Below are 21,813 nucleotides of genomic sequence, written 5' to 3'. Positions count from 1 at the left end.
TTTCACCTGCAGGTTTGTCACTTGCTGTCCTTGGTTTTTAAACTTGTTAATTTCTTGTTTCATCTGCTTTGTTTTGGAAACATTGAAGCAAAACTGAGCAACATCAGGGAAAAACTCCACAGCTGGGTACAAGGCTTCCGAACCCGTGCGGGGCTCCCTGCCGATTCACGCGCTCCGGACCGTGTGTGCACACAGGCACAAAGCACCTCTCCTTTCCGAGGCTGCACTGCAGCACGCAAGGATAAAACCAGAGTCACTCCTGATTTCATCAGCTTGCCGTGCATCATTTATCCAGCACCTCCTCCAGGTCTGGTGAGTGAGAGGAGACAGATCAAGTGTGGTTCTGGATAATCTATTTTGTCTCAAATTTTCCCACTCCCGACACTGCTTTGACGTGCCCATGTCCATGGTTTGAGCCATCCACGGTGAAAATGAGCAACATAGCTGAAAGATAAAAAAGTATTTTTGCTCTCAGAGCACGTAGGAAGGCACGTGCTTTGAGGAAAGAAAAATGCAGTTCATTCCCCACTGCTGACTTGCAGACAGGCCACAATCATGGATAATGCTGGAGAGACAGACCTGGGCTGTGCTGAGGTTAAAAGAAGGGAAGTGAAAGTGCACAGCACAGGGAGATATCAAAGGTAACAAGCTACATTAAGTGCCTCAAACATCTGACACACACAATTCCACCAGCCTGGGGACTCTGGATTTACCAGGTTTACTGCCTTAGTGCTGAAAGGAAGGCAAAGAGCTGGAGGAAACTCCTGCTGTCATTACCACATCCTTCCCTTCTGGCATCCTTGCCAGCCTGGATAGTTTTGCCTGTCCTTTGCTTGAATAACCATTTAAAATGTGGATTAAGGTCTTTAAGTGTAGCATTTGGTCTCAGTGCACTTAAAAGCAAAAGGTAACTATAAAGGTAACTACTGGCAGGGGTTGGAGAAAAAAAGACTAATAAAACCATCTTTTTTTCCCCTCTTTAATTTCTTAGGGTAAACCAACAGCGACTGAGTTCGCCTGTAGATGTTTCTGACATTTGTACCTGGGGCAGGGCAGACAAGATTTTTATTTCAAGGCTCCTTCTTTAGAAGCTGCTGATGGGAACATTCTGCTCAAGGGAATTAAAAAAACCCTGAAGTCATGGAAGCTTCAGAGACCATTTGTGCTGAGGTACAAAGGATGTTTAAATTCTGTTTACAGAACTGCCTGCAAGTGTACGCTGATTTACTCCACAGATACATTACATTTCTTTATCTTCCCCAGGCTGAGAAATCAGAAGTTGTGTGTCAGAACTGGATGACTTGTCTCTTTCTTGCTTGATTCTTCTGAACTATTTCCATAGAAACTTTGGCTTCGTACAATGGGATCGGTTCATCCAGCTGAGGCCTAAAATGAAACAGTAAAAAGTGCTGGTGAGCACACTCAGAACAACAGAAATGTCACAGGACAGATTTTACTTCCACCGTGTCAACCTCCCTCCTCCAACAAAGTAACAGTTTTATGGCTTTGCTCCAAAGCACAGAAGAAGGGAAAAGCCCCAAAGCTAACAGCAGCCACGAGTGAATTAAAAGATACCCTTCTTGCAGGGGGAAAAAAGGGGTGGTGGGGAGGGTTCTGCTCAACAGCCATTGTTATCCTGGCTTTAAGGGAAGGGATCTTCCATTCCTACCTTATTATGGGAGTCCTCCTGTCTCCTGAAGCTCTGCTTAGGAGTGTTAGTGCTGGCAAGAGTTTTCCAATGCTAATGCTGAATTAAAAAACCCACAAAAAACTCCACATCTCTCACCTGAAAACGCTACTTGATAATTTCTCCATGATATCTTCTAGGATGGGTATCCAAGAGGACTGTTAAGGAACAGCAACAGAGCTGGAGAGAAATCTCTTTACAATCACATTTGCTGGTCAGAGCCCTGTACTGATACAAACCCAGCAGGATCAAGGCAAAATGAAAATGAACCTCAATTCCAGGCTTTAGATCAGATTTTTGCACTTGTTTCTATATCAGAAACCTCCTTTCCTGAAACAGGATGCAGAAATGAAATATGGAATATTTCAATTATTTCAATATGCAAATACTCAGTATTTCAATATGAAATACAAGTGCAGCCTGCACTAGTACAACATCAATCAATCAATCAATCATCAATGGCAAAATGGCAAATCAATAATCTGTGCAAAATGAAGAGAACAGATTTTGGGACCAGGTAGCTGTTGTGCCTATTCATACAGGCACCTGATAAAAAGCCAAAATGGAGCTGAGAACACAGCAGAGGCTGGAAGTTCTTGGAGCACCACTGCCATGTGAGGGGTCTGCGAGTTAATGACCAACAGCCAAGACAGCACAACACACAGGGCTGTATTCAGTCTTCGTATGAAACTCAAACAATAAGGTTCATCCTTCATTTTAAGGGCAATCAGGTTGATATTTGAAGCTCAAGTTCTTTTAAAAAGTGATCAATTTGTGATTTCTTCAGATGACAGTAATGCCAGATGCTCCAGAATTTCACAAGATACACAAGTCCCTAAAGCCAAAAGCACCCAAACCTTCCAGGGCTGAAAAAGTCCTGCCCGGGGAGCTCAGTGCAGCTACATCAGCCCAAATGTAGGAGACATTCCTTTTCCTTTTCCCAATCCACATTTTCCCTCCATAAATTTTAGGTACAAAACAAATCAGTACATTTTATGTACATAACATCTCTGTACATTGCAAATAAAGGAAAGGTTAGGAAGCCAAAACACTTCCACTTTTGCAGTGAACACGAGTGCATTAAGGTTACAGGTGATGTGTCTAATGCCCAAAAGCACAACAACAACAACAAAATCCAAAATGTCACTTGCATAAAATAAAAACTTAGAGAATGAAATCTTCAATTAATTGGTTCAATACTGAACCAAAATAGTGCATTTTTTTCCCCAGAATGGATGTTTTGCAGCACTACTTTTAATGAAGCTTGTAGAGACATTTTCAAGGCCAGGTTGGATGGGGCTTGGAGTAACCTGGAGAGTGGAAGGTGCTCCTGCCCATGGCAGGGGGTGGGGTGGGATGAACTTTAGGGTCCTTCCCACCCAGTCTGGGATTCCATGATATATTTAAAAGGAATGCAGAAAATACCTTAAAACCTGAGTGTCTCTTATTCTTTAGCTCCACCTTTCAGCTGAGTTGCAACACTGGGCAGCAGAGAACCTCTCAGTGGGATTTCCCAGTTGTGTTTTCACTCCTATGAGCAGTGAGAATTCCACAGGACCACCAAAGGATATCGAGATATTTCCCCTGCTGCACATTGGACAAGTTCCAGATCTCATCGTTCAGGAAGGACACTGTGGCTCCCTTAAGGAACAATGAATGGCTGTCTGGAGGATCCAGCTGAAGCAAATTGAAGAAAAAAGAAAAATGCTATTTAGTTCCATTTTCCTGTGAAAAAATAAAGGTTAAATGGTTATTTAATAGAGATGGTTAAACCAAACAAAAACCCACCCTTTGCCCACTCTTAAAAGTGAGGAAACTTGTAACACTGATGGGTTGAAAGGAGAGTTTTATGTGTCTGTATCTCTAGATTCTGTGGGACAAATCACTCCCTGACACAGGCATCTTTACCTGCAGGTTCTTTTCCATCGTTATCCAGTGTCCCCCAACCCCAAGCAGAGTGATGATGTCGTGTTTGTGAGGGAGCAGCTGGGATTTGGAAGTTGGTTCATCTTCAGCACTGTATAACCTCACTGGGGAGCGAGAATAAATTCATTTGAGCTCAGAAGAAAATGTAGAAAATTCAACGTGTATTTATTTCCACACACTTCAGTGGAAATCTAAGTTCTTTGGTTGTTTCAATTAAAAATCATTGAAAACTCTGAATTTATTATTTTATTTATACCCTGAATATTTTATATACTTTATTCAGAGTAATATTTTATAATAGCTCTGAAGTTACTATTCAGAGGAATATTTTGTTTATATATATAATATAAATAGCAATAACATAGACTAGCAATATAACTTATTTTATATAGTATGTAACATATTAGTATATATATTATACATAATACAGTATATATAATACATAAAATGTATAAAATATATATAATACACAAAATGTATAAAACATACAATACATAGTATATATAACATAATGTATAATATATAAAATACAATATATAACACACTATAAAATAGTGTTATATATACTATATATAGTGTTATATATACAAAAGAATAGTACATATAATATAAAATAATATATAATTAAAACATATAAATGATATAACTATATACTACTATATATTTACATACTATTTAGCTATATACTACCATATATTTACATACTATTATATATAAATACCTATCAGCAATGTTATATATAGAATATATAACAATAGCAATAAATAGATATAATATAAAATATGTAATATTTTATTTACATATATTTAATTTATATTACTCTGAATAGTAACTTCAGAGTTTTCACCTGTTAGAGTTGGTTGCCAATAAAGGTTGACAGTGCTGTTAATTAGGGTTAATTTCTGTATTCAAGCAAGGCAGTGTAAACATTGATGTCACAGCTCCACTCTTTGAACCCATTTTTTAATTTTAGACAGAGGAATGTTTCAGCCCCGTTTAGCGGCTGCCTAAGAGATGTTTCCACTAGTGGGTGATAGAGGAGCTCTGTGGAACAACGCACAGAAACGCCCAGCGAAGCAGGCACTCCCCCGGGAGTACCTCCGGCATCCAGGACGATGTCCACGCCCAGCCCGCCCGTCTCCTCCAGGCAGCTCTCGGCCACGTCAATCTTCCCATGGGACACGTCGATCACTCGGGCTGCCGGAGCAGGACACGGCGTTAACTCCAAAAAAGCCAACTTTAGATCCATGACAATGGAGTTTAGATGCTCAAAAATGAGAGCTCGGATTCCAAGCAGCACACGCAGTTTCTGGTCTGTGCAAGTGCCACAAATGGGTTTGCAGCCACACCCAAAAAACCCCTGGCACACCTTTTTTTTTTCCATTTTCAACCCAGTGCAAAATCAACACCAAACAATATAAATGCAGAAGTTCAACTCATGAGTCTGTTGGCCCAAAAGGATAAAATGTGGCACTCTAAGATTAGAAATTCTTCTCTAAGTTCATTCTTTACTATTCTTGTGCAAAATTACCAAGTCCTGGCTCTCTGGGTCATTCATTAAATGTTCAGATGAAGGGATTTACATCTGCTCTTGAAATATTGCTGAACTGAAAGCCACCAACACATTTTGCTGTCCTGTATCTATGATGCCCTATTTATGGTTGGTTATAAAGATGAACCACCGAATCAGGAATGAGAGAATCCTGGAATGGTTTGGGTTGGGAGGGACCTCAAAGCCCATCCAGTGCCAGCCCTGCCATGGCAGGGACACCTCCCACTGTCCCAGGCTGCTCCCAGCCCCAATGTCCAGCCTGGCCTTGGGCACTGCCAGGGATCCAGGGGCAGCCCCAGCTGCTCTGGGCACCCTGTGCCAGGGCCTGCCCACCCTCCCAGGGAACAATTCCTGCCCAATCTCCCATCCAGCCCTGCTCTCTTTCAGGCAAAAGCCATTTTTAATATAATAACAATAACACAAGGGCAGAGAAGGAGCAGCTACTGGTTTTGTTTCATCATTATGAGGAAGAACAAACATTTAGAAACTAAACAGGCCAAAACTTCACAGCAAAATGAGAACTGAAAGAACATCAAAGAAATTTGGAGGCCCATTTCCAGAGGCTCCTGGCCTCAGCTCTGATCTGTACTTACCCACCAAAGGCTGCCGGCCTCCTTCTGGAATGTGATCCCAGCAGCAGGGAAGGAAGGAAGGAGGGAAGGAAGGAGGGAAGAATAAAGGCAAGGAGCTGGTCATTAAGGATATTAACAAATCATCAGTTAATACCTTGGGTTTAGTTCTTTTTGTCACTTCAAATCCCCAATTAAATCATAGGATGCATTAAAATCCTAAGTCATTCCCTCTCTTTTTTTACTGAAGTCAAATGATTTCACTAGAGACAACACACGGTCAAAATTTACTGAAGATGGAATAATAATTAATTAATTAATTATAGTCACATTCCCCATATGCAAATAAACCCCCATAACATACTTTTCTTCTTAGTTTTCTTCAGTGAGGAAGTTAAAAGATTTTCTTTAATGGGGCAATTTGACATGGTATTATTTCTGCAAATAATTTCACCTTTTGAAAATAATTCTGGTTTCAGAGGCCCAAAGCCTGACTGTCAAAAAGAAAGGCCAGAGTTCCATAAGTTTGACTATTCTCTCCTTTCTGTTTAGCAAAAATGTCCTTAACTCAGAACAATAATTCAAACAGTACTTATCAAAATCCTGGTCAACTTCCTTCCTAAAAAATGCTGAAAAAAGTTCTCACCACTGTGGAAAAGGCCAAGCAATAAATTGTAATATAATTTTCCATAATCCTTTGTCATTTATATATTTCTCACAGGACATCTGTAAATTAGTTCAGTTTCTTCTGCTGTGACTTGCACAATTTCCAAAGCAACATTTTTCTGACTGGCAAAACTTCAGTCTCTCTCCTCCTCCACTGTTTGGGAGGCACGGAAACACCAGGATTCCACAGCCTGTTCCCAGAGTTTGCTCTCCCCCAGGAAGTTCAGCTGCAAAATTTAAGCCCTGTCACCCAGAGGATGTGCTGGGGGTTTAAGGACTGTGTTCAGGAGAGCCAGGACATCACTGGTGGGTTCTTAGCAGAGGCATCCCCTGACAGCTCAGTGCTGGTGGCACAGAAAAAAAATCTCACAAACCAAACTAAAAAAATAGCAGGAGGTGCCCTTGGGAGCAGAGGAAATATCTGTGTACGTAAAGATACTTTTCCTTGTGTTCTCTAACAAAAACTCATCTCATTACTTAAGGAATATTCTGTCTCCAGCCTGAAACACAGACATTAAAATGTCAAAATTTGTTAAAATCCCCTCCTTCCTTCTATTATAATTTTTACTCCAGAGATTACTGAAGACAAAAAAAGCCCCATCCTGTTGGTCCTGAACATTACCAGGAACTTCTACTTCAGGCACTGGAATCACACTGATTAACAAACAAACCAAAAAGCCTGAACACTTTTAAAAGCTTTTTGCTTTTGCACTCAAACTGTTTCTCTCTTTAATGCTGTACCCAGGTTCTATTTCTTTATTTGAAATAAAGTTGCAGTTATCATTTTTTCCCCCTCAGCCATTCCAGGAAGCAGCTTGGTATGCTCAACAATGATAACACAAACTGCTGCTCACTGAAAACTTTGCCAAAAACTAACCAAAAACCCACTGAACAGCACAAAACTAAATATTCTCCACCCACAGACACAAGAAGCCACTTAGAGCTTGGGTTACTTAGGATCTATCTGATATTAACATTCAAAGAACTTTAAAATGCTGTAAAAAGTGAGAATGAAATTGCCAAGTCCTTTCTTAGCTCATGAATTTTTCATATAATTAGCAAAATATACCCATAAAATATTACAAAAGGAAGTTTTACGTCTTTCATATTTCCTCTTTGGCCCTGTAACAGCTGGTGCAACAAGGCTCTGCACAGCAACAGCATTCCCAAAAATCCTCCAGTTCTCATGTCTGCCACCACTACTGGTGCAGTAAAATATACAAACACAGAGACAGTAAAATAGGCTGCTGAAATAAGGAAAAAATAGGGGATTTTTTTGTCAAACTGCAAAACCAGAGTTAATATCAAGCTCTGGAGAAATCAGCCTGGCAGGTGCTGCATTGCCAGCACCATCACCTCCTGCAGCTGATTTCCCTCAGCCCAGGGGGGCTTTGGTGGATGCAGCTGTGACCATACAGATGTGGCTGCACAAGGCTTCCCCCCAAAGGCATTTTACAGCTGCTGCTCTGTAAACTTCAGTGAATGACAACAAAAATCATACTCTGAAAAAGAAATCTGGGGATTATACTGCAGCACTTGGTATTTGCAGGAGGAAATAGCAGGCACCAGTTTTAACCTTTTGCTGCAATCCAGCCAGACTTGACAATCCATCCTTTATTTTAGAACTGTCTGAAGAGAGGAATATTCCACTTTCCTCCACAAAACACCATTGAAATTTTGATCAGAAAAGATGCCAGTAGCTCCTGCACAGAGTATTTTCTCATGTTACTTTCAGAGGAAAAAAAAGACCAAACTTGAAGTATCAAAGAGAAGAAAGGGAAGAAGTCAGGGAAGAATGCAAGTGTTGTGTGTGAAGCCAAGCTCCTTTAGAAAGCAGGAGAATGCAGAGCCTGTGCATGTCCAGCTCCAGCTGTGCAGTACCTGAAGCTTCATAAGCACTGCTAGGAGTAATCTGAGCTGCTGAGTACTGCATGTCAGGTGTGTGAGCCCGGGCACACACTGGGACAGGGGTGAGTCAGCAATCCTTCCCTCTGCCCACAGCAACCAGTTCAGCAAATGAAAAGATTTCCTAAGCACTTAGGCCAAAAGCCAGCACTCAGCACTACTGGAAAGTACTGCCAGTCATTACAACTTAAATGGAGAATAAAAATGCCATTAAGTACAGCTAAACCAGAAATTAAATACCTGTGGAGTACAGAACAAATCTGAAAACTATTTAATTAGGCTATTTATCAATTTGTATTTAATTTTTACTGAAGTAAGTCTCTAGACCAGATAGAAGAAAATATTTTGAGACATTTTTTAGGACAAACTTTAGCACTGAAGGGTAAAACTCACCCCCAGTAGGTCTGAGCCTCTCGAGGTACTGCTTGTCCTCCAGGCTGTGGGCAGTGGAGATGACTTTGGCCCCTCTGTGTTGAGCCAACTGAATCGCGATGGTACCAAACGGCTGAGAAAGGAAAAGCAGGTTCATTGACTAATTTATTAGTTCATTTATTTAGAGCAACAATTTGATGTTGTTTAAGAACAATTACATTGCAAAGGCCGCTCAGGAGAGTACCCAGAAATGAACTTACTCCTGCAACAAAACACAGCTGAACCAAGAATTGAATATTCCCGGATCTGCTTCTGTCCTAAGTGAAGCCAAAACAAATCTTTTCAGTGACTGGGAAGCTCTGAATGAACTTTTAGTCATTAACTGGTTCTTGTTGTCAACAAAATAGCTCAGATTCTACTTTAATTACCACAGCCACCTTCACTGCAGTTGGAACTCGGAGCTTGAAGGAAGAAAAGCTCCAAGAAAAAAGCCCCAGCCATGTTTACATTACAGAGCCTTGGCTAAGGAAGCCCCACATCTTCATTAGCACTAAGAACTGCAGGGATGCAACTCCAATTATTTCCATCCAAGAAAAGGTAAAAAGCAGAGCTGGGAGAGGACTGAAAAATAAGGCATTTTCCTGCAGTCATCCCTGAGGACTCAGGGCAAAACTGTGCTGTTGTGGAACACGGGAACACCCTCCCTCTCTGCACCCCCCACACTCCAGGCAGGACAATACTCCTGGCTCAGGATCTCACGTGGGAGGGCCCTTCCTGCAAATCCATGAAATGAAGGGCACTGCCAGCAGTCCCACAGAAGCCCTGGTGAGTCCCACTGTGAGAAATGCAGTGGGACTGCTAAGGGAGTTATTTGCACAAAGGGAATCTGTGATTATTGCCCAGCTGTTACCCACACTTGCTCCATCCAGGACGAGGACACTTGTGCCAGGAGACACCTGGGACAGGTAGTGCAGGGCCGTGTACGCGCGGAGCCCGTCCCGGACCGTCCCGGCTGCCTCCGCCCAACAGACCTTCTGTGGCTTGTGAACTGAGGGGGGACAAACACACACACACACACACACACAAAAGAGATGGTAAAAAACAAAAAACCAGGAAATCCCTGAGGCTGATTTAGCAAAACCTGCCACAGCGAGTCAGGAAGACTCCGCCTGCAAACAGCTCAACAACAGCAACTCCTGTTTCCCTCTCATATATTAAGAAGCCATGGAGAGGATATTTTACCATATTTTACACAATGAAAGTAGGGATTCCATTTTGGTATGACCAAGTTTAAAGGAGCCACCTCATAGCTACGCAGCTGGAATTCATGAGCAGTCACAGAAACAACAGGACACGAACGTAGATTTTAGAATCCCAGATTGGTTTGGGTTGCATGGGACCTCAAAGCTCCTCCAGTGCCACCCTGCCATGGGCAGGGACACCTTCCACTGTCCCAGGCTGCTCCAAGCCCTGTCCAACCTGGCCTTGGACACTTCCAGGGATGGGACAGCAACAGTTTCTTTGGGAAGAGCAAATTTTGAGCAAAATAATAGCTTGCCCAAGGTAACAAACTGTTGGAAGAAAGACAGGGACTCCCACATTTAGTATCCCACTCATCAAAGCAATTTGTGCCCAGAAAGGGAAAACTGGAAGGTCATAATAATGGAAAACAATGTTTCAATATTAGGCTTTCCCTGACCCTCATCCCTGAAAATTCCTTTCTCCGGTTCCAGTCTGCTTGTTGCATCCTATCTGTTAGCCTGTTCCCAAGTGTTGTTGCTGGAATGAGTCAAAGAGAGGAAAAAAGCAAATTTCTCCTCATTAAATTTTTTGACAGATTAGGAAAAAGTACAGCAACAATGAAGCAACAAAATGGGAAATTAAAAGGGAAAAAAAAGGGACAGGAAAAGAGTCTGCTTGTGTGGTTTAGGCCATTGTGAACTGTGAAATGGTGACAGCAAAGAAAAAGACCTTGAGAGCATTGAGGGTTCAAATTGCTGTGACTTGGTGGGGCAGCTGGCATGTTGGAATGTTGGAATGGAAGGAGTGTGCCCAGAGGTCCAAGGTAAAGGGCTCCCTGTTAGAAAAGCTAGACCGAATTCTACAGATACAGTAAAAACAATTATTAGCAAAATATATCATTTACATACCCAAATAATGCTCGTGAACCAGGATAACTTCACAGACACCAGACTCCTCAGAATCCAGGGGCAAAATTCCTGGGAAAAAAAAAGAACACGGACTTAAATCTCACACAAGCAATCGTTCCAACCAAAGCACTCTCCCAAGGAATTCCCTGGTCCCACTTGGTCTGGGTTCTGTCCCCTCCTGGCAGGTTTGGGACAGGTAAGAGAACCTGGCCAGGTCCTGCCCGGGGTGTCTGTGGGGACGAGGCGGGTCCAGAGGTGCTTCTACAGCACTTTGGGATTGAGGGAGGAAGAATGGGGACACCACCAAGTGCTTTTTGGTGCTGTAGGTGTCATTTTTGTCTGGTGATGTCTGAACTCATTCCACACCCTGAGTGTTCCCATTCCACAGAGGATGGATCTGAGGCACGGAGCAGCCACCCCACAGCCCCTCTCCCATCCCAATTCCTGAACGTGTGGTTCAGCAACAAAGGCACAGAAAGAAGCAGAGGAAGAACACATGGGAATGTGGGAGTGCTAAAAAGCAGGAATAGGAAAAAGGACGTGCAGGAAAACCGAACTACCCAGGGAAGGCAGAGAAAGCAAAGGCAGGGTAGGCAGAAAAAAACCCTCCATCCTGGTCATAACTGAGCTTTTTACCTTCACTGGCCACAGAACTCTCCTGAACAGGAGGTTCTGGCACCTGCTCTGTCTCCTGGATTAATGTCCCCTCCATCCCAGGGAAAACCATTCTTTTCTTCCCTCTCCCACACAAATCTCACACTCCATTTAGACCAAAGGGCTTTGCCTTGCACATTTGGCTGCTGTGTCCAGTCTTCACAGTTCCCATTAAAAATATGCTTGTGCACACCTGGAGCTGTCTCCAGGGTTTATCCAGGGAATAACCAGTCTAGAGGAGCTGCCCGGAGCAGCTCTTGTGCAATGAGGGAATAATGCAAGAAGGACCACAATCCCCACACACACATTCTCCCCACATCACTCTCCACTCTGTCCTATTTTCAGAACTTCAGTCATCCTCTAATCCTTTGATTCAGCACACAAAATATAAACAGGTGTGAAAGAATGTCCCTAAGAAATAACTCTTCTCTCCTAAGGCATTCATTCACAATTTGTTGGTTAATACAACACCATATTTCAAATCCTAAGAGAACATTCTTAGAACAAATTTTCCATTTATAAGTTATTCATGTGACAGCAATTTAATTTTGAAAATATATGGTTAATTTAGCCTTACCAATTATTCTAACCTCAGTCATTCATTATAAAAAGATGACTGACTGTCAGTTGATGAGGCAAACAAGCATTAACTTACCCACCACTTCGTCATCTGGCTGGAAAAAGGTCACCTTGCTTCCAACTCACCAAGGAGAGGTGAAAAGGAGGAAAGAAGGGAAGAAGATAAATATTTATAGCTGGAATGGGATGTGCATTTGGAAGCACTGGTTATCACTAGCTCACAAAACTAAAGATACACATTTCTAGTGAAAAAAAGGAATTCTATTGATTACACACATACCAAGCCCAAGTGCTGAATTCCCTAAATTTCGGCACCTCAGTCACAAGGAGTTCCATGCAGGTACACCCAGTGTGTGTCTGAGAGCCAGGCTGGACACTCCACCTCAGGGGAGGGGCCCCAGTGCAGCACTGGGAGAACAATCAAGGAAGCAAAGAGTTCCTGCTCCTAAGGTGCCCTACCCAAAGAGTTCTTTGTTCTGACTGTAATCCCTGCTCCCTCCCCTCCCTGGGCACTGACACTCACTCACCTTCCAGCACAACTCCCGAAATTTCTCGCCCAACAGGCACAAGTTCCTTCTTCAGTTTAATTTCTGACAGGAGCTAAATGAAAACAATGCTTCCATCAGTCTTGCTATAAGGCTCTACCCTTGCATGTTTATTATCATCTTACAGTGTTGGATCACCACAGTAAGCTTGGGCCATTATCAAATCGTTATCTAAGGGGAAAAAGTACACAAATTCTTCAGTCAATACTAGACCATGGCACTGAATTCTGTATTTAAATTTAAAAGCACATTAAAAAGCAGGGAGTTACTACCAGCCAAGCCAATCTGTGACTTAGAGTGCAGATGAAGATAAAAGGGATTTACTGCAAGAGATCTCACACCTGACAACTGGTCTGTCTCCATCAATTAGGAACCAAATTCCAGATGCTTTTTATTCAGAGATGTGCAAGAGCCCCAGAGCAGTCCTGTGCCCGTTCTCAGCAGCAAGGCCACAGCCTCAGCTTGTGCCAGCCACCAGGCAAGGGCCATGGAAACCACAGACACCCCCAGCTTCTACAAAACACCGAGCAAATACCTTTGTATCCATCCAGCTCAGAGCACAGGCTCTGACCTGCACTTTCACATCGTGGTCTCTGGTGGGAGGAAGGCTCTCCTAGGACAGATTCACAGTTGCTACATTAGACAATGGATGTGCCCACGGGAGCTTCTCCAGCTCCTGAAAGCACTTCCCCACTTTTTAGATTGTTTTGTAGGCAGAACAGGCAGGTTTTTTCAAGGAAAAGAGGATTACCACACTATTTTGGATACATCTGTATTACTATTATTATTACTGCTATTATTATCCTCCTCATCATCATTATATTATGATAGTATTATTGCAAAGTGGTCACTAGATCTTACTTACCATTATAATCATCATTATTATTATATTACTATATTATTATTGCAAACTGACCACTAGACTTTACTAAACCTCATCAGACAATGACATTATTTTTCTGTTGAGGCCTTTTTTTCCCCTTTATCTGAGGCACAAATCCTGACAAACTCACTGAGGTCAATATTCAAGTGCAAAATGAAGTCCAAATGGCATCAAATAAACAACCCCTGTAAGAACTGTTGTTCTAATCCCAAAGCTGATAAATTCCTCAAGCTCTATTTCTACTTTTTCAGTGACCAGAAAATTCAGCCAGGAAATGTGGACCCAGGGTTCATTTTTCATGCCTGCAAAGCTTGTTTGTAAAATTTGGACACCAAAACTGCAGAGAAATCCAGGACTGGTCTTGGCAAGTGCTGCCTGATGAAAAAATACACCTCCCCTCCCTTCCTTTGGCTGCCTGTGTGTGCAAGGATCCTACCAGTCCTCTCCCAAGCCTGCAGAAGATTTCAGTGCTTCAATTCCCCCGTGGCATTCAGCCAAACTCTCCTCTCCCACTCCTGATGAACAGAGCTGTTCTGATGGGAACTCACTCTTTCCTGGAACACAAATGTCATTTCCTCTCCAGGAGAATTCTGCTGACCGTACAAGGCCTTCATAGCGACCTGAAAAAACACAGCAACCAAACGGTGACATCTGCAGTGTCTGTAGGGCAAACAAGGAATTAAAGCCCTGCTAAATTAAATTAGAACACTCTATAAGAAACACAGCAATTGTTTGCAGGCAATTTGAGTCTTTGTGATACAGAAGTTCTAAACCAGATCAACAAGTTTAGCTGGCCATAGCAGAGAAAATACACAGGACTGAGGATCACAGAATCCCAGACTGGTTTGGGTTGGAAGGGACCTCAGAGCCCATCCAGTGCCAGCCCTGCCATGGCAGGGACACCTCCCACTGTGCCAGGCTGCTCCCAGCCCCAATGTCCAGCCTGGCCTTGGGCACTGCCAGGGATCCAGGGGCAGCCCCAGCTGCTCTGGGCACCCTGTGCCAGGGCCTGCCCACCCTCCCAGGGAACAATTCCTGCCCAATCTCCCATCCAGCCCTGCCCTCTGGCACTGGGAAGCCATTCCCTGGCTCCTGGCCCTCCATGCCTTGTCCCCAGTCCCTCTCCAGTTCTCCTGGAGAATCCCTTCAGGTATTGATAAACGTACAGCAGAAAAGGCATTGAATGACATAGGATTTACTGACGAGTGCCCCATGCAGTACAGGGAATCTTTGCCACCCAGCCACGAAATTCAGACAGGGGCAGTGCAAAGGGAATACAGGGAATACAGGGAACACAAGGAATACAGGGAACACAGGGAATTCGAGTCCAGGAATACAGCGAACCTTACGTGTGACTTCACCAAAAATCACCGCTTGGGTTTCTGGTCTCCTCTCCCGACACGGCCCGTGTCGTCCTCAACAAGCAGGAACCTTTTAGAAAGGAAAAAAAATCCCAACAAAACTGAGTTAATAAGGAAAAATGAAAGCACGGAGCAGAGGCAGGAAATCATGCGACCATTATTGCAGCACTAATCCCTGAGGGACCACCCCGAGACCCCGCACATGTCGGGCCCGTGTTCGCTCCGCGACCCACGGGCAGCCTCCTAAGGGCTCCGAGAGAACCCGCCCCGCACCGAGAGGCTCCAACAGGCCCGGGCCGACCCTCAAGGGCTCAGGGGCTCCGGCTCCGCGGGACTCCGGAACGCCGCGACGCGCCCGCGGTTGCCATGACGCTCCTTCACTTCCGCCTCTCCTCTCCGGCACCGCCCCCTCGGTCCGCAACCAATCATAGCCTCTGGCAGCCCCGACAGAGCTTGCGATTGGTCTTGATGGCCGCCACTCATGGTAAAAGCTGGAGCGCGATTGGCCCCCGAGGATGTCACTCATTCCATGAGACGAGGAGGGAGGCTACGGCGCCCGGGCGGCCTCTGGGACGTCGCCAGGGAGAGGGAGGGGACGCCACCCGCAATTACCTCACGAATTAACACCGTATGCACAACGAAGGGCCCGCGCGCAGGCGGCGAGGAGGGAGCGCGGCCGCCCCACACCGCTCCCAGAGGGCTGACCCCCTCAGCCTGGCAGAGCCGTGATTGGTCGGGGAGGCGGGTCCTGCCGCTGTTCCGGTCTCTGATTGGTGATCTGCCCTGCCCGTCCCGCGGGGGGCGGGCGGAGGCCGCGCGTCAGAGCGGGGCTGTCAGAGCCCTGATTGGCCGGAGGGGGCGGGGCTTTTCCGTTTTTCCGGTCTCTGATTGGTGGAGCGTCCTGCCAGTCAGGCGGGGGCCTTGGCCGCGCGTCAGTACGGCGGCCGCGAGGGGCTCCTCCCCCTCCCCTCAGACGGGGCGAGGGCGGCGATGGCGCGTCCGGCGGAGGCGGCTGCGGGTGCCGCTCCGGCCCCTCCGGCCCCTCGGTGCCCTGGCCGCGGCCGGGGCTGTGAGTAGGGCCCGCACAGACATGAGGTACGGCCTGGCGGGACGGGGGCGGCGGGGGGCGCGGGCTGCGAGCGGCGGCGGTTCAGCCCAGGCCGGCGGGGGGGCAGCGCCTCAGCCCCTCACGGTGCCCGGGTGTGTCGCGGTGCCAGGGCCCAGTTTCTGCTCCTCGCTTCCTTCGGTAGCCGGGGCGGGCGGTGAGTGATGCTGCGCCCCTTGCTGTGGCCGGCTGCCTTCTCCTCCTCCTGTTACCGTAACGTGTGGCGGTACCGCCGCAGGGTTTCTTCAGCGCCTTAAGTCACCTTGGTCCCGCTGCGTCCGGCCGCTGCTCCCTGCACCCGCTGCGCCCTGAGCGAGGGGAAGGAGCAGGGCTATCCACTGGGAATGCCATCCCTGGGGAGTGCCCTCCGTTGGGAATGCCATTCCCTGGGAACGCCATCCCTTGGGAGTGCCGTCCCTTGCGGCTTGGAAAAGGGCACCAGTGGAACGAGGAAATGTTGTCGGGGCGTCGGGAAAAGGAAGCCTGTCCATGGATGGGGTTGTGTCCCTGTGTGTGCCTCTGCCTCGGATGAGCAGACAAGTTTGTGGATGACATTCCCTGTGGATAGCTTTTGTTCTGATTCAGCTGCTGCTTTATTTGGGGTGAAGTATGGGGTTTGCTTGCAGAAAACAACGTTTTCTGTGAATTCTGTCTTTCTCTGCCCCATGAAGGGAAAACACTACCATGGCTCACCAGAGAGTATGGTTTAGTAAATAATTCCTATTAGCAAACCAATTAGCATTTCAGGTGGGAGAGTGGGGTCCTTCTTAAAACAAGAAACACTCTGTCCTCCTCTACCTCTTCCCACTGCCCAGTTCCAAAGTGCTTTTTGTTTACAGCTTATATGGCAATAGCTGTCGATATTAACTAAATATATATTGGAGTCAAGCTCCAAATGGATGCATTTTCTTTAATCAAAAATCCAAACTGTATTTTGGGTGTTGATGACTCTGGAGAGTGTTACTCCACACGGTTTCCTTCTTTCTTTTACCTTTTGTTGTAGTCACCTGTGACTTCCATTGCTGAATATGACCTGGTGATGTTCTCACACAGGAAGCTTCCTTAGGACCTGAGGAGCGGCCGGAGCTGGGCCAGGGCAGGCTCAGGCTGGAGAGCAGGGAAAGGCTCTTCCCCCAGAGGCTGCTGGGCACTGCCCAGGCTCCCCAGGGAATGGGCACGGCCCCGAGGCTGCCAGAGCTCCAGGAGCGTTTGGACAGCGCTGCCAGGGATGCCCAGGCTGGGATTGTTGGGGGGTCTGTGCAGGGCCAGGGGTGGGACTGGGTGATCCCTGTGAGTCCCTTCCAGCTCAGGATATTCCGTGATGGTTTATAGCAGTGAATTGATACCAAATTCTCCTTTCTCTTTTGAAATTCCCCCACTGCACCCCCAGAGCCCTGCCTGAGAGTCTGAAGTGTGGGAGGAGGACTCTTGCATTTCTCTGCACCCCCATTCCCAGCTGCAGGAGGGGGGTACCTGCCTGTGGATGCTGAGCAGGTGTCCTAACTGCATCCCAACTACAGGTAGAGAAAACAGCTGCATTTTCTGTTCCCTCAGAGCTCAGGCTGTGCAGCTATGGCTGTAAATCTCAGCAGGCTGAGCCCGTCCAGCCTGCGTGATAAGCCCTGGTGTGCCCTCCCTGATTTTGGCAGCCTGACAGGGGTCATGCTTTGTGCAGACGAACGGTTTCTGAACAGTTTCTCCAGTGTCTGAGGCTCAGACTTCCCTGGAGCTGAGTGGGCTGCTCCCTGCACTGGCTGCCTCACAAACCACACTCCATTCTTTCAGTTCCTGTGTTCCCTCTGTAATATCCCACTGTCTTTCATTCCACACAAGATCCTTTGCAGAGTAGCTGTGTTGATAATTTTCCTGTATGTCCCGATTCTTAGATGAAGTAAGAATTGGGGTCTCAAAGCCGTGAGCTGCAGAGCCTGTTCCGTCTCTTGCTGCTGTTTGGTGCCCTTTCCTTAATGCCTCTAATAATGCAATTAGGGTAGATTTGGATTCAGGAAAGAATGTGAATCTAGCAATGAAATAATTCTAAATGATGACGTTGAATAGCCTTTTCTGGTCTGTCTTTGTACTCTAATCAGGGATTGTAATTTTAGCTTTTAGTAGGATGACAACAGGGAAAAGAGTAATAGAAGAATAAAGAAAAAAAAGTTAAGGAAAATACAAGCAGTGGGTTGAGGAATGGGGAGATCAGCGGGGTGGAAGTTTTCTGTAAGAAATCCTTCCCTGGGAGGGTGGGCAGGCCCTGGCACAGGGTGCCCAGAGCAGCTGGGGCTGCCCCTGGATCCCTGGCAGTGCCCAAGGCCAGGCTGGACATTGGGGCTTGGAGCAGCCTGGCACAGTGGAAGGTGTCCCTGCCATGGCAGGGCTGGCACTGGATGGGCTTTAAGGTCCCTCCCAGCCCAGCCTGGGATTCTGAGGTCAGGAGTTACCAGCCACAGACGTTTCCCCGTGCTGTGTGCAGTAACAGAGCAGAACGAACCAGCAGCAGATTGCTTTGAGGGGCGCGTTTCCGCTGGGGGCGGCTCAGAGTTGACCTGCTTGGAACCAAAGAGTTGTGAGGGGTTTTGGTTTCTTTTACCATAAACCAACCCAAGGGCTGCCTCAGCTGCTGTTGTGTGCTGGGAGCTTTGAGTGCTCATTGCTGTTGTGTTGGACACAGCTGCTGAACTTGGGATGCCCCCTCCACAGCAACTTGGTTTTGTTTTTACTTGCCAAGCATGAAATTGGGGTGGGGGGATGGTGGACAATCAGAAGCAGGGTCCAGGCTGAGATCTGGTGATAAATGACTTGTGCACAGAAAACCTCACCAGAAGTGCTAAAACCTCTGTGGGATTTGTGGCACAAATCTGTTACCCTGAATACTGAATTCCACTGATTATTTTTGGCTGGCATTGTCACTATAGGCATGTGTTGGGATTTTAATTGCAGATGGTAGGATTTATAACGGTATTTGCCAGTCCCTCATACAACAAACATAAGCTGTGAGGTTTTGGAGAGCACGTGGATGTGTCTGATGGATCCACCTGTCTGGAATGAGTCTCTCTCTTGAGCTCTGTGTGGCAGGGCTGGAGGTGGTCAGGTTCCTGACAGAGAAATTCCAGCTATAGCTGCAGGAAAGCACTAATTACTGATAGTAATTAGAAACTAATCTCTCCTATGCAAACAGGGCATTGTCTGTCCCCTCCAGAGGATCAGCTTCTTGACCAGAATAGAAAATTTCTATTTAATAGAAATTAAATAATTTTGAGTAGGAAGGAGTGAAGAGAGGTATCCTTGGGCATTCCCAGGAAGAAAGGGTATTCTAGTTTTGATGCAAAAGGTACATTTTTACAGTATTCCCTTCACTGCAATCAGTCAAAACACAGAAAACTTAACTGACATAATAAATACTTGGTTTGGTTTTCTCTTACCAAACTTACGTGTGTTGGATATTGTATTTTACTTTTTCGTGTGTTGTTTTTAAAGTAATTGAATTAATTAGTGTTAGTGTCCAAGTGGACATCATTTCTCTGTGAAGTCAGCTTTTCACAAGTTGTGTGGTAAAATGTGTGTCTGGGATTCTGAAATAATCATGAGCGTTTGAAACCTCAGTCTCTGCTGTGTGTTTCTCTCCACAGCAGTTTCCAATCTCCTTTCCTTGCATTGTCCCTCATGGTTGTGTGTGCCCACAGTTGTGAGAGCTGACCTCTCAATCCTGTGAATTTAAGAGTAAGGTTTTGTGGGATGGCAATCCTGGAAAATCAAGGGCTTGATGGTATATTCCATATTACAGGTAAATATACTGCTACTGGTAATGTAGATTAGCAAACCCTAATGACACTATTAAAATTATTTCACTGCAGACTCATTGTCTTAAAAGTTCAGGTTTTCCTTTGTGTTTTGATCCTTTGGATTTCCATGGAGATTCTCTCCCTCAATATCTTTGAAGGATCTAGCCCTGGGCATGACTAATTGGCTGTAAATGACTGGGCAAGGGTTTAGCTTTGCATCATCTCAAGGTACAGTTTTACTTGCTTCATAGAAATGCACAGTTTGTAGGAATAGTTATTAATATACTTTGAAAATACACAGAACACCTGGATTTAAAACCTGTGGTTCCTGAAGGAGGGTTCCCATGGAGCCACCTGGAATGGTTGGCACCTCTCTGGAGGACTCAGAATGAACCTCCTCTGGAGCACATGGATTTCTGTACTTCCATACAGAACTGTAAATATTTACAGCATTTAAATATTCCTGTAAAATAATCCAATCTACCAGAGGGCAGGGCTGGATGGGAGATTGGGCAGGAATTGTTCCCTGGCAGGGTGGGCAGGCCCTGGCACAGGGTGCCCAGAGCAGCTGGGGCTGCCCCTGGATCCCTGGCAGTGCCCAAGGCCAGGCTGGACATTGGGGCTTGGAGCAGCCTGGGACAGTGGGAGGTGTCCCTGCCCATGGCAGGGGTGGCACTGGATGGGCTCTGAGGTCCCTCCATCCCAACCCATCCTGTGTTAGAATCACACGTGCTGTGAGTGTGTAGTCCAGGTTTCCCAACCTCCCCCTGGGATCCTGCGGGGCTGCTGACATCCAGAGGGTGCCCATGGCAGAGCCGCTTTGGGGAAACAAGAACTTTTAGTCTTTTCTCTCAGTACTTTTAAGTCTCTGTTTTGAGTCCTTAGGACCAGTATATGAGAGAAATGTTTAAATGGTGTCTGGCTGTATTTGTGCAAAAGAGCACCCACCATCTTGGGGGGAAGGAGAAGAGGCATCTCCTGTTTTCTGCCCGATGCTCATCCTGCCAAGCACACGTGGACTTTTTGTTCCCTGCCCTCCCAGCTGAATTGTGAAGGAGAGATTCAACCTTGGCTGCTGGGCAGGGAATTCAGCTGTGTCTGTACAGCCTGAACAGCCTCAGCTGCCCAGCTAGCTGAGGCTGGATAAAGGCAGCTGCACATTCAGCTTTCAGAGGTCAAGGTGAGTTTGGGAGGGCTCTTTTGATGGCAATCTTTATATTGTGCTACAATATAACACCTATGATTGTGTGCTGGAAACTTACTGCTTGTATCTTAAGTGTTCACAAGACTGATCTGAAAACTGAAGATAGAATCGAGCTAATTTTGTGTTAAGCACAAATTAAACACAGAACTCTGTTAATCATCATGTCTTTATAGTGATAAAGTCTCTTATTCTACCTGTAAAAATACATTTTTTCATTTATATTACAATTTCAAATTCCCAGGCACCAGGTTATGGGCTGGTCTGTGCAAGGTGCAATATTTAATGATTTTTAAGTAAGTTTTGCACCTGGCCTTCAGGTGTGGACAGATTCTGTAGGGATTCCTATGGTTTTGGTGAGGAGGTGCAGCCAGGAGCTCAGTCACCCAGTTCATAAATCTTCAGGGTATTTTGGGGAAGTACAGTTAATTCTTACAGACAATCATAAAAGCTGACAACTTGAGAGCTGTGTTTTGTAACGAAATGCCACTAATCTGGTCATGTACTAAATGGGATGATGTAATCATTGAATTTCTTGAGCAAAAATCCTGACATTTTCCTTTGAGTCACATGTGAGCCCCAGCTGGATGAACTCAGCTCTCTGGAGCTCACAGACAGACAGACTCCTGTGATACTCGGCGCTGGGGTTGCTGGCTGTCTGTCTTGCATGGACATTTGGTGTGATTTGGTTTTTTTAGAGGCAGTTCTCTGCCCTGCACCTTTGGTGCAGCTGCTGCCTGTGCCTGTGGTTGCTTTCCCAGCTCCCTGCCTGCAGCCATGCCCATTCTTACTTGTTCTTTTTTTCCTCTCTTTTGTCCTGCATCTTTATGTCTTCATTTTAATGGTCCCTTGAGTTTCAGCATTATCTGAAGGCTG

The 21,813-nt window shown here is 45.8% G+C and overlaps 2 protein-coding genes across 12 annotated transcripts in view; one reads left to right on the top strand and one right to left on the bottom strand.

Annotated features, from left to right (window-relative positions):
• Nucleotides 1-263: 263 nt before the first annotated feature.
• CRYZL1 (crystallin zeta like 1) lies at nt 264-15,561 on the bottom strand. 6 transcript variants are annotated; one of them, XM_048292179.1, is made up of 16 exons: nt 15,123-15,239; nt 14,833-14,919; nt 14,037-14,108; nt 13,141-13,218; nt 12,588-12,660; nt 12,137-12,181; nt 10,828-10,896; nt 9,592-9,725; nt 8,699-8,810; nt 5,759-5,782; nt 4,712-4,810; nt 3,596-3,717; nt 3,259-3,364; nt 1,787-1,832; nt 1,245-1,386; nt 264-444 (listed from the first exon to the last, which is right to left on the bottom strand). In XM_048292179.1, exons 3-15 carry the CDS (start codon nt 14,100-14,102, stop codon nt 1,287-1,289), a joined length of 1,074 nt encoding a protein of 357 aa, XP_048148136.1. In that variant the 5' UTR covers nt 14,103-14,108; nt 14,833-14,919; nt 15,123-15,239; the 3' UTR covers nt 264-444; nt 1,245-1,286. The 6 variants fall into 6 exon arrangements, with proteins under 6 accessions (XP_048148136.1, XP_048148120.1, XP_048148112.1 ...); XM_048292163.1 differs by lacking the exons at nt 264-444; nt 15,123-15,239 and adding an exon at nt 15,462-15,561 and having other exon boundaries at nt 974-1,386; XM_048292155.1 differs by lacking the exon at nt 264-444 and having other exon boundaries at nt 974-1,386.
• Nucleotides 15,562-15,795: 234 nt separating this feature from the next.
• Nucleotides 15,796-21,813, top strand: part of ITSN1 (intersectin 1) — a 101,697-nt gene continuing 95,679 nt past the window's right edge. For 5 of the 6 annotated variants that reach the window (XM_048292116.1, XM_048292112.1, XM_048292099.1 and 2 more), the window contains exon 1: nt 15,797-15,944. The gene's annotated coding sequence lies outside the window, so the exon portion shown is untranslated. Of the gene's footprint in view, nt 15,945-21,813 lie in introns of all 6 variants that reach the window. The other variant, XM_048292081.1, reaches the window with a different exon arrangement.

Source organism: Corvus hawaiiensis, chromosome 2, assembly GCF_020740725.1.
Source record: "Corvus hawaiiensis isolate bCorHaw1 chromosome 2, bCorHaw1.pri.cur, whole genome shotgun sequence".
Taxonomy (NCBI): domain Eukaryota; kingdom Metazoa; phylum Chordata; class Aves; order Passeriformes; family Corvidae; genus Corvus; species Corvus hawaiiensis.
The sequence above is the reverse complement of the archived record's forward strand: the minus strand, read 5'-3'. Positions and strand labels throughout refer to the sequence as shown.